The sequence below is a fragment of the Coregonus clupeaformis genome, chromosome 30 (genome assembly GCF_020615455.1).
Source record: "Coregonus clupeaformis isolate EN_2021a chromosome 30, ASM2061545v1, whole genome shotgun sequence".
Taxonomy (NCBI): domain Eukaryota; kingdom Metazoa; phylum Chordata; class Actinopteri; order Salmoniformes; family Salmonidae; genus Coregonus; species Coregonus clupeaformis.
In genome coordinates, this window is record NC_059221.1 from 11061758 (window position 1) to 11076732 (window position 14975).

Here is a 14975-nt window from a genome sequence, read left to right on the forward strand (position 1 = left end):
GAGAGTTGGGGGGTTGGGGATTTCCATGTTTAGACCTGGCCGGCTCTTCATACATAAACACTGCTGACTGGTCACAGCCAGTCAGAGTCCCACTATCTACAGGCTCTGTCCTATTCAGTCATGGAGAGGAATACGTGCTCAGCTCAGACTTCTGTACAGGTGGCTCAAAAAATGTAAGTATCATCTGTTCTCACTTTAAGTATGCCAGATCTAGAACAGTACACTGACATGATTATTACTTGTTGAAAGGTGCACCTCTCAACCTGTAACCTGGCTGCCCACTGACTTGTCAGTGAGACTCACCTGTTGCTCATAGCGAGTCACAAAGTCAATGAGTGGAAGCTTTGTACCTGTTGCATTCAACAATTTTTTTATAAGGAATTTTTTAGAGGAACAGGTCTTAATCAGAGGATATTAACCCTGTGTGTGGTTGTTAGCTAGCCTGGTGCCAGTCTCTTTAGCTAACATTCCACTCCTTGCCACTTCTTGTCATTGACAAAGAGACCGGCCTTTCTGCCATCTTCAAAAATGAACATTCTATCATTAATGAGCTTGAGGAGAACAGAGGAGCTGATCCTGATTCGATAACCCTCACAGCTATCCTCCAATCACAAGGATTATCCAAATATTATACAATGGGTGGGTCTTATCCTGAATGCTGATTGGTTAAAACCGCATTCCAGCCAGTGTCTATTCCACAAGTTACCACAGGCTAAATCTATGACGTTAAAATACGTATTTACTCTGTTCCATCTGACTGTGCGATCCACTGTCTCATCAGCCCAGCCAAGCAATTTATCAACTTGATGTCCACTATAAAAAGCATCTAGACATTATCTCACATTTCTTTTAGACTAACATTTAGTTTTCAACAGCAGAGATTTGTATAAACCTTGCTGTCTGTCTCTCCGACATTTGCAACATTGTTTCAATATTCAAATTCCATCTCCAGCTGTCCCATAGTAATGAACGTGTAGGGGTCGGGAATTGGGACAAGACAGACAGACAGGCAGGCAGGCAGCGTTTCTCAGCCAGTCAAAATCATGAATCAGCTGGCATAATTTTTATGGATATATACAAAGAAATGTCAATTGAAAAAAGGTCAAATTAAATAAAGTGCAGCTAGTTTGCCGTCTTTCCAGCTTCAGTTTGAAGTGATTGTGTTAGCTGTGTTGTTGGCAAGCTCCTCTGAACAACAGTGTCCTGATGAGTGAGCACATTTTCTATGCCATTGTTATGGATGTATCCAAATAAATGTCTCTAGAAAACAGCTTAAACAAATGCAAATTTAGCTACTTTTCTGTTATTCTGGCTGCACTTTTTGAAGTGACTGTAAGTTAGCCGTAGTTGGCTAGCTAGCAAGCAAGGGATAAGAACGTTGCCAGCCAGTATGGCAATGGAACATTTAGAACAAACGACTGGGTCGTGTCCATAGATACAGAACAAAAAGACTGAACGACTGGGTTGCGTCTCTAGCAACCGAACAGATAGAACGAACGACCAGCCAGCTTGGGTAGCAACCCTAGATTTATGTCGGGACTATATCTTGTGGAAGGCTGAAATAGTATGAATAAATTCATCAAAATAACGTTTCCACTCCTTGCCTCTCCATGTCATTGACAAAAAGACTGGCCTTTAGGCAATGTCAATATTCAAAATGCAGCTGGATTTATGGCGGAGTTGGTCATTGGTTGTTGGAAATAACATTATTTTTCCATAAAAATAGAATTAGAATTAAAACAAAGTCAAAAACAAACATTTAGCTGTTAACTAGGCAAGTTCTTGAATTTTTAGGCTTAAAATCAAACAAAACAGGTTTTGTGGTTGGAATTGAAAATTGTCAATCATTATTTGAATATTTTAGTAACCAGTTGTATAAAAGTGATAATGCCCTCAAAACCCGTATTTGGAGGATAAATTGGCACGGTTTGCCGGCCTGAGACGAAAAATACCCGTGCCAATATATCCTCCAAACACCTGCTTCTCGGCCATTATCATTTAATTGGAACTGGATCACATTTTTTCCTCCACAGAACACGTTTGTATCTGGTTGCTAAGCAACCGTTTTTTGTTAGTCCAGACAATACCAGTCTGTCAAAAGTTGCTAGCTCAAACTAAATACATACTTTAATTCCAACCAAAAAACCTGTTTGGTTTGATTTTAAGCCTCAAAATACAAGAACTTGCCTAGTAAACAGCTAAATGTTTATTTTTGACTTTGTTATAATTCTAATTCTATTTTTATGGAAAAATAATGTTATTTCCAACAACCAATGACCAACTCCGCCATAAATCCAGCTGCATTTTGAACGTTGACATTGCCAGTCTTTTTGGCAATTACATGGAGAGGCAAGGAGTAGAATGTTAGCTAAAAAGTCTGGTACCCATACTAGTTGTTGGCCTCGGTAAAGGGAAACCAATTTATAGCTTGACCCTAACCTTTTTTTCCATGGCCAAAGAGGCAGGGTCTCCATGTATAGCTTGTCTGGCACACAATGAGAATGTGTGCATTATTTTAGTGCCTGTGGAGGTGAATGACAGTTTAGAGTTTCACACTGGGCCAATATCCACGCTCTAAACTGGAGCCACAACATTCTGAGAGACTTTCCTGGAGAGGATATTTGACAGTAAATACATGATTCAGAAAAGGAGCAATAATGGACAGATCTACACAAGACAATATTTATAGTACACTAACCTGATACAGCATATCCTATTGAATTTGACCGTAGGATATTTTATAGGGTCACAGTGAAGTACATGTAGTCCATTTGGCTGTAGACTATAGTGGCATGTCTGTTACATGTATGAGACCCATTCTGAGTCCTGCTGGCTGGGTATCCATGTGAACAGCCAGGGAAATGTCTAAAAGTAGTCTCTCCCTGTCTGCTCCCAGCAACCCGACACTGACTTAGACACAGAGGGGTCACATCTCTGCCCTGTGTGGGATCAGATATGCTGACAGTGTGTACAGTATGTTTACAGTATTTCTCTGTGTGTAAGTGTATTGGCATGTGTGTGTGTGTTTTGCAGCTGTAAACCTGGGACCTCCAATGGACTTGATAAGCTGAGTCGTTTGGAACAGCTGGGGCCAGAGGAGTCACTGGACAGAGAGGACCCCCGAGAATACTGCCATGGTTTGATATGGGTCTACTCACTCTGTCTTTCTCCTTACATGTCTTGCTGTCCTATAAACTCCCTTCCAGCATACACATAGTCTGTTTCAATACAGTAAATACAGTAGTTGCTGGTGTAATTACTATTTTCTATCATCCTGTGTGTTTCAATAGGGGGGTACCACCCTGTTCACATTGGAGACACCTTCAACAGGAGATACCAGGTTCTGTCTAAGTTGGGCTGGGGATACTTCTCCACTGTATGGCTCTGCTTGGACCTCAGGTTCATTCACTATGTTGCTGTGTGAGCATTTACTCAAATATCTTCTTCTTGGCATGTAGGAAAAGCTCCAGTGTGAGTAAAAGAGTTTCTGTATGTGCAGGTTGGGCAGGCGAGTGGCCGTGAAGGTTTTGAAGAGTGGAGAAGGATTCACACAGGCTGGGCAAGATGAATTGACTCTGCTACGCTGTGTGAGTCTCCCTTCTTGTCTCTCTTCTCTCTCTCTCTCTTCCTTCTCTCTCTCTCTCTCTCTCTCTGTTCTCTCTGTCTCTCTCTCTCTCTCTCTCTCTCTCTCTCTGTCTCTCTCTCTCTCTCTCTCTCTCTCTCTCTCTCTCTCTCTCTCTCTCTCTCTCTCTCTCTCTCTCTGATTTCTCACCTTAGTTTATTTACTGCTTCCTCTATCACTTTCTCATCCTCACCCCCTAACACCTCTCTAAGGGTAATAGGGCATACATGAATAACTAATTTTACTCTAAGTCCACATGTTATTTATGTCACTGCCACTTGTTCACATCCACCCCATGATTTCATGGTTCATTATTTTTCTCTCTTGTCTCATACAGACCCATCTCTCTCTATTTAAACAAGTACTCGACCAGTAGAGTCCGGACCCTGACTCTGACCTCTCTCACCCTCCTCTGCCCCTCTCCCCCTCAGGCCAGTGGTCCCACTGCTCGACACCTCCAAAGTCGGAGGATAGTCCAACTGCTGGATGATTTCAAGATAGCTGGGGTCAATGGGGTCCGTATCCTTCCTCAGACTGTATAGCCATGACACACACACAAACCTGCAGCAAAATATGACACCATAGGGAGTGTGTTTGGTTCCTTGACCTCCTGTGTGTAGACGTATGCCTAGTGCTGGAGCTGCTGGGACCAGACCTTCGCTGTTGGCAGATCTGTTTTGGAAATCCAGGGCTATCGCTGTCTTGGGTCAAACAGGTCATTGCTCAGGTAAAAGAGTGACAGAGTTCATAGTATGAGATGAGTAGAAACAGCTGGGCTGTCATTATCGAAATCACTACACTAATGGATGCATCTTTAGTTTGATGCAGGAGTTGTTTGGAGTTCACAGTGATCACTCTTTCCCTGTAGGTTCTTCAGGCGTTGGACTACCTGCACACTCAATGTAAAATCATCCACACAGACATCAAGCCTGAGAATATACTGCTATGTTTGGAGGAGCAGAACCCAAAACAGACAGCAGGGGGCAGTGTCTGTCCATACCTTCGGAAAGATTCCAAGTCAAGGCGCACAGCAGGTAGTGTTCACTGTTCAGCTACTGATGTTATAGAACTCTGGAAGGTCATATGACTGAGCGGACCAGATGATGAATCGGTTTACTGCACATGACACTTTACTCAAGGCTAGTATTCGGTCTCTATGTCACCTTCAGATTTAGATGTACTGTGTATTCTACTGTATGCCACTTCAGGTTGTCTGTGTCCAGTATGTTGTTGAAGTGTTTCAATCAGATCATAACCCTGTATGTTGTTTATCTCTTACTGTCTATTCAGAGAAGGACCTGGTGACTCCCATCAGTCTGAAGGAGATCACAGTAAAGATTGCTGACCTGGGAAGCTCCTGTTGGGTGGTGGGTATTGATCAGTCAGTCAGCAATAGTGGAGGTGCATAAAAATGGCTGCCCCCATGCACTTATTACTACAAATGCCTTGTTTACTAATTTCGTGTTGTACATTGCTCTATGTTACACTTTTTTTTGTATAGTCATTAGCACAGTAAACATGATCCCAATTTTAGCTCCAAGAAGCAGCCAATTTCAAAAACCTCAAAAGTAGATTGTGCTGATTTAGTGGTGCATGGAACCATGTTGCACGCCATAGTTTCAAAACTCAGTGGAGAGTGCTAAAACATTGACGTCATATCTGAATTCCGACATCTATATGAACCGTTGCCATAATTGAAGCTCCATTCATACTCAGTAGTTGGTTACAAAATAAGAGGAACTAATGTGGGATACTGCCCTGTGGTCCGGACCGTATTTCACACTGTGCATTTGCTCTGTGTGACATTCCAGTACAAACATTTCTGTGAGGAGATCCAGACCCGTCAGTACCGCTCACTGGAGGTTCTATTGGGCTCTGACTACGGCCCACCAGCAGACATCTGGAGTGTAGCCTGCATGGTAAGACAGACAACCACCATACAACCACCATACAAGCAACACATCAGCAACAACACTTCTGTTTACAGCTTCACTGAAGTAAAACCATGTTATCTCCTGTCTCCTCTGATTCACTTGCATCACTTAACTCTTGTGCTGTTTAGTTACCCTTCCAGTCCACCAGCACTTTTTACATCAAGACAAATTCACCCACTCCTCTAGCACTAAGCTTTGTAGATAGATGCCACTCTAGAATAGTTCCAGGCAATTCAATTGTTCTTCTTTTTATTCTAGGCTTTCGAGTTGGTCACTGGGGATTCATTATTTGAGCCCATAGCTGGGAAGACATTTTCTTTAGAGGAAGGTAGGTCGATATTAGGCGTGACAAATATTGACATAGGATTCAGTGGAGATAACATTGTGTCCACTTTGTGACTTTTGCATAATTGTTTATCCAGTGGGGTTTTGGTTCTGTTCCCTCCAGACCACATTGCTCACATAATAGAGCTCCTTGGCAAAGTCCCAGCAGCAGTAGCCTTGTCTGGCAAATATTCCATGGAGTACTTCAATCGCAGAGGTGAGTGAAGGATTTGCTTTGAAAATCGTCAATAGTTCCAACGTAGAGAAAGGACTCTGATGTAAATGTTGCAGATGCTCATTTTGACAAATCATACCGTACTTCTTTAGTGAAGACAAACATACAAAGACTACAATTTATTTCCAAGTCACAAAGCTCTCTTGTATTTACCTCCTCTGTCTTACCTGTCTCTATCATGTATTCTCCCAGGGGACATGCGTCGTATCGGTGTGCTGCGGCCCTGGGGTCTATATGAGGTGTTGGTGGAGAAATACCACTTCATGCTGAAGGAGGCCTCTCTGTTCTCTGACTTCATGTTGCACATGTTGGACTTCCAGCCAGAGAGGAGGGCCAGTGCTGCCCAATGTCTCCTGCACCCATGGCTTAGCTCCTGAACCCTGGCCCTGGAGACTTGATAGCCCCGCTCATGGGGACCCCTGGAGCCAACTTGATACCAAGTTAGTAGATAAATGTGTTATATAAATGTGTTATGCAGAGACAAACACAGTGGTGCTGAGTCACTAAGACTACGGGAAGGATATACAGTATACATTTTTGACAATTTGCTCGAGGCCAATGTCTGTGAAATGTACTATTTTATGTTCATTTATTAAGTAAGACTAGATTTGTCTCTTCTGATAAATGTATGGGGCATTTGATTATCTGTAAAGTGTAATGAATGTATGAAGTATAAACTTATATAAGTGTGGTATGATTTACTGAAATATAGAGCTTGTGACTAGACTTTCCACAGCTGTGCTGCACACAGTGCACTGCGCCAATGATGCTACTGTATATTTGCAGTTCTTTTTTACAGCATGCAATAAATCACGTATTGCTAGAAATTGATTGTTTCCATTGTCTCTTTTGGGCTTACACCTGCATGCCTTTTATTTTTCGTCTACTAGTAGTTTCCCCAAGACGGTGAGGTCACATGGTTATGTTAGTTGATTATTCTGATCAGGGCTAGAGTAAATGTTATGTGTTTGCTTGCCAGATGCCGGATTTGTTTCACTAGATCTGTTCAACGCCAACAGAATAATAATCAAGCTTCACTGGCTCAGACTGAATTATATTTACGTTACATTGTAGTCATTTAGCAGACACTCTTATCCAGAGTGACTTACAGTTAGTGCATTCATCTTAAGATAGCTAGGTGAGACAACCACATTTCACAGTCGTAGTACATTTTCCTCAATAAGGAACGTATCAGCAAAGTCAGTGCTAGTAGTGCACATTAAATACATTTTGATCCAAACTAAATGTACCTTTAAACTAAATGTACCTTTAAATTGATATAATGATTCATAAGGTATAGTTTTCCATCTGTTAAGACAATAGGTTTGTTTTTGTCTGATTTTCAATAGAAGAAGGTCATGTCATTCTAGAGGTTATGTTGGAAGACAATATTGTGTATGGAAGAAGAACATCAGGGCTATGTAAGAGGGAGCTCTTTAATGGAAAAAGAATAATAACATTTAATTTACAAGCATATACATATGAAATATATACATTTCCTTAAGACAAAAAGATGCTGATGTTTTTACAACAACCAACCATTCATGAGCAATCTCCTTCTTGAGCGAGAATTAACAATAGAACAGAGCCTTTGGGTGTGAACATCAGAACAGATAATATCACTATCTGAATGAACTTATATTGAACCCAATACACTGGAACTGTATGCAAGTACAGCAATTAGGTCCTGGAAGAAAGACTATATTACACTTATTTCATTAGGAAATTATTTTGCATCAATGTGAAGCTGTACTGTAGATTTAACCGTCTCTGAAGGTGATATTGACAGTTCTTGCTGTCTATATATTGTGCAGACAGAGGCATAGAATGCTGGATAATCAACCGATCCAGCTATAGGCCCGACACTCCAGCTCTGGGCTGTGCTTGTAGACGACCCTGTAGCCACACTCTGTCATCAGCCGCTGACACTTATTAGGCCACGACGTGGGCTTATTTGGCCTACAGAACATAAACGAGACATGGGGTCTTTATGCAACATTAAACATGTGCCGGATGTGATAAACAATTGTTCATGATGATTGATTTCTTCAAATGGACAATTATGACAACAATTTCATGATTTGGCACAGTTTTACTCACGAAAAGCAGAAGAAGCCAAACTCGTGACAAAAGCACTTGTCACAGCCTCTCTGGAAGGACGCTCCCGCCTTGAAGAGCTTGTCTTTGTACGTGCATTTACCTGTTGACATGAAATGGAGATAAAAAGTTGGTTGGCATTTATTGTCATGAATCTTGCCCTGGAAGCAGCTCTGCAGAGTGGTCACTAACTGGCACATCCACAAAGTCATAAACCCTAACATTAACCACAGTGCTAACCCTAATGCTTAACCCTAACCTTAAATTAAGACCAAAAACCTATTTTTCATTTTCACTTTTACGATATAGACAATTTTGACTTTGCAGCTGGCCCAGCAAGCGGAAATCGCTCAGTTCTGCCTCCAGGGAAAGATGAATGACAACCTGCAGATAAAAAGGGTAAGTGACTGTTCTCATATGCCAGAGAGGACAGATGTGGTCGAAACATTTAGGCTTGATCCTGTATTTGCCCTCCAGTGTTGAGATCACACTTCATGGCTGAGTTCCTCTTGTCCCTACAGACAATAGGCTGGGACCAAAAAGACTCATGGAACAAACGTTTCACCTTGTGAGAAGCAGATCTAACATGAAGAGCCCTTCAGGCCAGATAAAGGTCAGATAAACACAATAGAGAAGAGGGGCAAGTCGTCCCATCATCGCCTGCAGCACCAGTCACTGTGAAACTGTTTAGCCATACATTAGCCCTGGGCAGGCAGGGGTCCTCTGCCATCCCACTGGAACAACATATGGAGCTAAGGTAGGCTATGTTAAATTTTTTTCTAGTCTGATTCCATGATTTTGCATGGGTGCCAGTGGTACAAATACTGTGAGCAGAACAACATTAAGCTACAAAAGAAAACACACAAAAAAAAATCCACTTTCAAAATGCCATGTTTTTATCAGATCCCATTCCATTAAACATTCGGTATCACTGTTGTTATCAGAATTAGCAGCAGCTGTCAGAAGAGTGTGAGAGCAGTTCATACCTCTGGAGTGATACATGGAGGCCTGGGACAGACCACAGCTCCATAGGAGGATGAGAGACAGCAACGCAGTCCACAGCAATGACCATGATGAGGTGACCGCACTCCCCGGACGCAACATAACCATCCACTGACAAAAACTCCCTCCAAAAGAAGAGAAACCTGGATTTTCAATTATTAAAATGTTTCGCTTGGAAAAGTCTTCAACTAACTCTTCACACCAAGACAGCTGGGAAGGTGCCTGTTAAGATAACTAGGGAGCACATCCACCTGCAGCTACTGTAATGCCTTAGTGACAACCCAACATCTCTACAGTCTGTATTTATAGACTACTTCCCACCCGTGAACTCTACAAAAAAATGGGCTGAGGCATGAAGTTAAAAAAATGAATAGATTCCATCTGACCATTAGTTTTTCCTTTTTTCATTCCAGCCACTGATCTGCTTTCCCTTCTTCCACTCTCCCTCCACCTTCTGTTTCAGGGTATTTGGGTTTGGCTGGCTAACCAAGCATCCCTGTAAATATTAAGATTGGCCCATGTGGTGTCTACAAGTCTCCTCTCCTCTGCTCTGTGTGGGTGAAGGAGCACATATATAAGTAAAATGCCCGTCATTACATTTTACATTTACATTTTAGTAATTTAGCAGACGCTCTTATCCAGAGCGACTTACAGTAGTGAGTGCATACATTTTCATACTTTTTTCATACTGGTTTCCTGTGGCCATCTAGGGTTTCCTGTGGCTATCTAGGGTTTCCTGTGGCTATCCTTCATGCCGTCATGGCATACTGTGGTTCATCACAGAGCCTTTCTAGGATTCTTTCTTTCTCTCTGTCTTTTGCTCTCTCTTTCCCTCTTTCTTGCATGCACATGCACACACACACGCAACACACGCATGCACGTATGCACGTGCAGACAACACACACACACACACACATTACACCCACACAAGGAGCAATGTCTACTATATGACTGTAGGTGCGTCATTATGACTTGGTGACAGAGGCAGACTGCGTAGGTCTTTCTGGATGAGATTGTCTCAAGTCAACACATTTAATTACACGGAGAAGCTGTCTGGGAGTGAAGTCATGACGTCGCTAAGCAGAGACTGGGTTATGTTGTTGAGGAAAACTAAACTAGCATAACATTTCAATGGTCATGGATACTGAGGGTGTTCAGAGGCATTTAAGAAATGGGAGAGTGGGTTTGAATGGAGTGAGAATTACATTAGTTACCTCACCTGTCTGAAACAGTTTAACTGTCAGGAAGTAGTTTATAGAGCTGTGTTGCATTTATTGCACTTATTACTGTAATTGTGAGGGCTTGCATAAATTAGTGGATCAATTCTGTATGTAGGCTACTGTAAGCACAGTATGATTTCTAAGGGAACATTTTGTACTTTTCTGTGTATATTTGCTACAGTACATATGGCTTGAGACTGCAATAAAAATATAATGCAGCGTGGGAGCTCTATAGTGAGGGAGGAGAATTGTGGTAGAGCCTTCATCGCCATAGGCTTAAACATTTATGCCAGGCGAGAAACCAATTCAGGAAATAATGAAACAATTCATGTACTGTATGTTGTTGTGAGGCATTTCCAGAAAAAAAACGTGTCAGAATGTAGGCCTACTAAATAATGTCTTATTTTTTCCACTCTTGTACAATGAACTGTATTGTTGTAAAGCCTTTAGCCACATTATTACGCATATACAATTATGTGCACCCATATTCACAGACACAAGGTGGGAGGGTTTAAGAGGTGTAGGTCTACACAGTGAGTTTTACAGACATCTGTTGTCTTATTAGGTTCCCTGTCTGTCTGTCTGCATGTCTGTCTGTCTTCCCACAGGCTGCCTGGCCAGTCAGCAAAGCTCGCTCTGAGAGAAAGGAAAATAAACGGTCCCAGAGTCTAAGGGACTGGATGGTGTGGTGGCCCTCTGACAGGCCCGTTCACCACTAGTCACCCCTCAACCCAGACCAACCAACATCACAACCGCTAAGACAACTGCTGCGATCACATCAATGTCAGGCTGGTGTTTTTTGTCGTCAGTCATGCTGGAATGTGAGGCAAACATCGTCTTGTTTTTCCCATTGTAAATGGGACTACGATTGCTCTACTTCCATCTATTGTGTAATTGCCAATATTGATGGGAGCAGGGCTGTGTTGACTTAACCTGTTTCTCTCTGACAGTAGGCCTACTGCGGTAGGTAGCTCAGAGGACCTCACAGTGAAGACCAGACTGATGACGGACTGTTATGACAGAGTGAGAATTTGTGAGGCTATCTTCTCAATGCCACCATAGGAGACTCCATTCTCTATGGCCTTGACTTCCTCCTTGGTGACTCACTTCCTGTTAGAGGGGCACAGGATGCTCTATACACTGCCCCTGTCCAACACGTGTCATCAGGATAAGGATCAGCAGCTCCTGAACAAATCAAGACTAGCCTCCTCTGTAAGTAAAACATATTTATTTGACCTTCTCCAAATACTTTATAACTTTGTTCACACATTTTACTTGAAAATGTCAGATACAGTGCCTTCCGTAATTACTGGGACAGTGACAATTTATTTTGTTGTTTTGGCTCTGCACTCCAGCACTTTGGATTTGAATTATACAATGCCTCTGAGGTTACATTGCAGACTGTCAGTTTTAATATGAGGGTATTTTCATACACATCAGGTGAAACGTTTAGAAATTACAGCACATTTTAGGCCAAAAGTATTTGGACAAATTCACTTATGTGTATTGAAGCAGTCAAAAGTTTAGTATTTGGTCCCAAATTCCTAGCACGCAATGATTACACTAAGCTTGGGACTCTACAGACTTGTTGGATGCATTTGCTGTTTGTTTTAGTTGTGTTTCAGATTATTTTGTGCCCAATTGAAGTGAATGGTAAATAATGTATTGTGTCATTTTGGAGTCACTTTTATTGTAAATAAGAATAGAATATGTTTCTAAACACTTCTACATTAATGTGGATGCTACCATGATTACAGATAGTCCTGAATGAATCGTGAATAATGATGAGTCAGAAAGTTACAGACACAGAAATATCATACCCCCAAGACATGATAACCTCTCACCATTACAATAACAGGGGAGGTTAGCATTTTTGGGGGGGTATGATATTTGTGCGTCTGTAAAGTTCTCACTCATCATTATTCAGGATTCAAATACTCAAATATTCAAATATTCAAATTAAAGCTGACAGTCTGCACTTTAACCTGTATCATTAACTGTATCATTTCAAATCCAAAGTACTGGAGTACAGAGCCAAAATAAGTGCATCCTGTTTCCATTGATCATCCTTGAGATGTTACTACAACTTGATTGGAGTCCACCTGTGGTAAATTCAATTGATTGGACATGATTTGGAAAGGCACACACCTGTCTATATAAGGTCCCACAGTAACAGTGCATGTCAGAAAAAAAAAACAAGCCGTGAGGATGAAGGAATTGTCCGTAGAGCTCCGAGACAGGATTGTGTCGAGGCACAGATCTGGGGAAGGGTATCAAAAGATGTCTGCAGCATTGAAGGTCCCCAAGAACACAGTGGCCTCCATCATTCTTAAATGGAAGAAGTTTGGAACCACCAAGACTCTTCCTAGAGCTGGCCGCAGCCCTGACCAAGAACCCGATGGTCACTCTGACAGAGCTCTAGAGTTCCTCTGTGGAGATGGGAGAACCTTCCAGAAGGACAACCATTTCTGCAGCACTCCACCAATCAGGCCTTTATGGTAGAGTGGCCAGACAGAAGCCACTCCTCAGTAAAAGGCACATGACAGCCCGCTTGGAGTTTGCCAAAAGGCACCTAAAGGACTCTCAGACCATGAGAAACAAGATTCTCTGGTCTGATGAAACAAAGATTGAACTCTTTGGCCTGAATGCCAAGCGTCATGTCTGGAGGAAACCTGGCACCATCCCTACGGTGAAGCATAGTGGTGGCAGCATCATGCTGTGGGGATGTTTTTCAACAGCAGGGACTGGGAAACTAGTCAGAATCGAGGGAAAGATGAACAGAGCAAAGTACAGAGAGATGCTTGATGAAAACCTGCTCCAGAGCGTTCAGGACCTCAGACTGGGGCGGAGGTTCACCTTCCAACAGGACAACGACCCTAAGCACACAGCCAAGACAACGCAGGAGTTGATTCGGGACAAGTCTCTGAATGTCCTTGAGTGGCCCAGCCAGAGCCCAGACTTGAACCCGATCGAACATCTCTGGAGGGACCTGAAAATAGCTGTGCGGCGATGCTCCCCATCCAACCTGACAGAGCTTGAAAGGATCTGCAGAGCAGAATGGGAGAAACTCCCCAAATACAGGTGTGCCAAGCTTGTAGTGTCATACCCAAGAAGACTCAAGGCAGTAATCACTGTTAAAGGTGCTTCAACAAAGCACTGAGTAAAGGGTCTGAATACTTATGTAAATGTCATATTTCCATTTTTATTTTTAATACATTTGCAAAAATGTCTAAAAACCTGTTTTTGCTTTGTCATTATGGGGTATTGTATGTAGATTGATGAGGCGAAAAACAATTAAATCCATTTTAGAATAAGGATGTAACGTTAAAAAAAAAGTGGAAAAAGTAAAGGGGTCTGAATGCACTGTATATTCAGAAAAGGATACAGAATTTTGACACATTTATATCATTGGACACTCATTAGAAAATGGGAAACTCTTATTTGATGTTGTTGTTGATGTTGTTGTTGTTGTTGTTGTTGGACCAGCACTCTATCAATAAGTGTTGCCTTCTTGGGATTAAGACATTTTACAAAGTGAGTGACTGAATGATCATCATCACATTTTCAGTGGTAATCTCACATTACATTACTGCTTCATTCAATAACACATACAACTAAAATGTGAGCAGAAATACTCAACAATCACATATACAGTATTATACTTCAATATACAAAACAATTCCACCGGTTATCATTGATACATTTTTCAAATGATGGCAACATATTTTGTCAACATTTCTGTGGGTAAGATACTTTGAAAAGTACAAACTGATTGAGACCAATATCTACAATCTTGATATCTAAAAATATTTTTAGATGCTATATATCTGTAATACTGTATCTATCCCCAGTGTCTCTTTTTGTGAGTGTCTGTAGAAGCTTCTAGAACTCTTCTCCCTGACTCTGTTAGCTGCCTGTAATTCACTGAGTTGAGTGATGGGACAAAGACATGACTCAGAGCTCAGCCTTACTTTGGAGCCAGAATAAAACAATTAGAGTCACTGGTTATGTATCCCATCTGTATTATAGAATCCAATATGCACCTAAAGGTACAGTAGTGTGCTCATTAGGTTAAGGTATGTGTGCTCATTGGGTCACAAAAGCTATGCTTGAAATCTTGAAGTGTCCCATCAGACCCAAGGCTCTATTCTGGAGGAACAGTAGTGTTTGATTCAGTGTACAGTAATTACTGTCTTACAGTACAGTACAGCTTCCTGAGAATCATCTGCCACCTAAAAACATATATTTAGCTTCTTAATTTACAATAACTGTGTACAGTGTAGCAAAGATGATGGACAATAAGTACAAATGTGTAGTTCTTCACTAGATGCCATTTGAAAATGTTCCTTTTAAAAGTTAGTAGAAATGCTGATTTTACATAGATTTTTACCAGGATACTTTTCCCATTGTGGGGTTTTAAGGTTAATTACACACAGGCCCACTGAAAGCCCATCTGGGCTGGCAGCCTGGCACAGTGTGTGTTGGTCACTGCAATGTGCCTGTTTGGACGGTGTGGTGGAGACCTGGGGCCCGAGTGTCTC

The 14975-nt window shown here is 41.8% G+C and overlaps 1 protein-coding gene and 2 long non-coding RNA genes across 4 annotated transcripts; 2 read left to right on the forward strand and 1 right to left on the reverse strand.

The window, feature by feature from the left end:
* On the forward strand, positions 1-6936 carry LOC121546764 (SRSF protein kinase 3). Of its 2 annotated transcripts, none has more exons than XM_041858003.1 (12): positions 1-173; positions 3034-3137; positions 3291-3420; positions 3500-3587; positions 4054-4141; positions 4243-4349; positions 4491-4656; positions 4913-4989; positions 5434-5541; positions 5815-5884; positions 6005-6097; positions 6308-6936. In XM_041858003.1, exons 1-12 carry the CDS (start codon positions 121-123, stop codon positions 6490-6492), a joined length of 1269 nt encoding a protein of 422 aa, XP_041713937.1. In that variant the 5' UTR covers positions 1-120; the 3' UTR covers positions 6493-6936. The 2 variants fall into 2 exon arrangements, with proteins under 2 accessions (XP_041713937.1, XP_041713938.1); XM_041858004.1 differs by having other exon boundaries at positions 3291-3399.
* Positions 6937-7537: 601 nt separating this feature from the next.
* LOC121545301 lies at positions 7538-8299 on the reverse strand. The gene is made up of 2 exons (XR_005996256.1): positions 8216-8299; positions 7538-8074 (listed from the first exon to the last, which is right to left on the reverse strand). It is a non-coding gene; the product is annotated as an uncharacterized LOC121545301 (long non-coding RNA).
* Positions 8300-8536: 237 nt separating this feature from the next.
* On the forward strand, positions 8537-9594 carry LOC121545295. Its single transcript, XR_005996252.1, has 3 exons — positions 8537-8611; positions 8734-8969; positions 9157-9594. It is a non-coding gene; the product is annotated as an uncharacterized LOC121545295 (long non-coding RNA).
* Positions 9595-14975: the final 5381 nt, after the last annotated feature.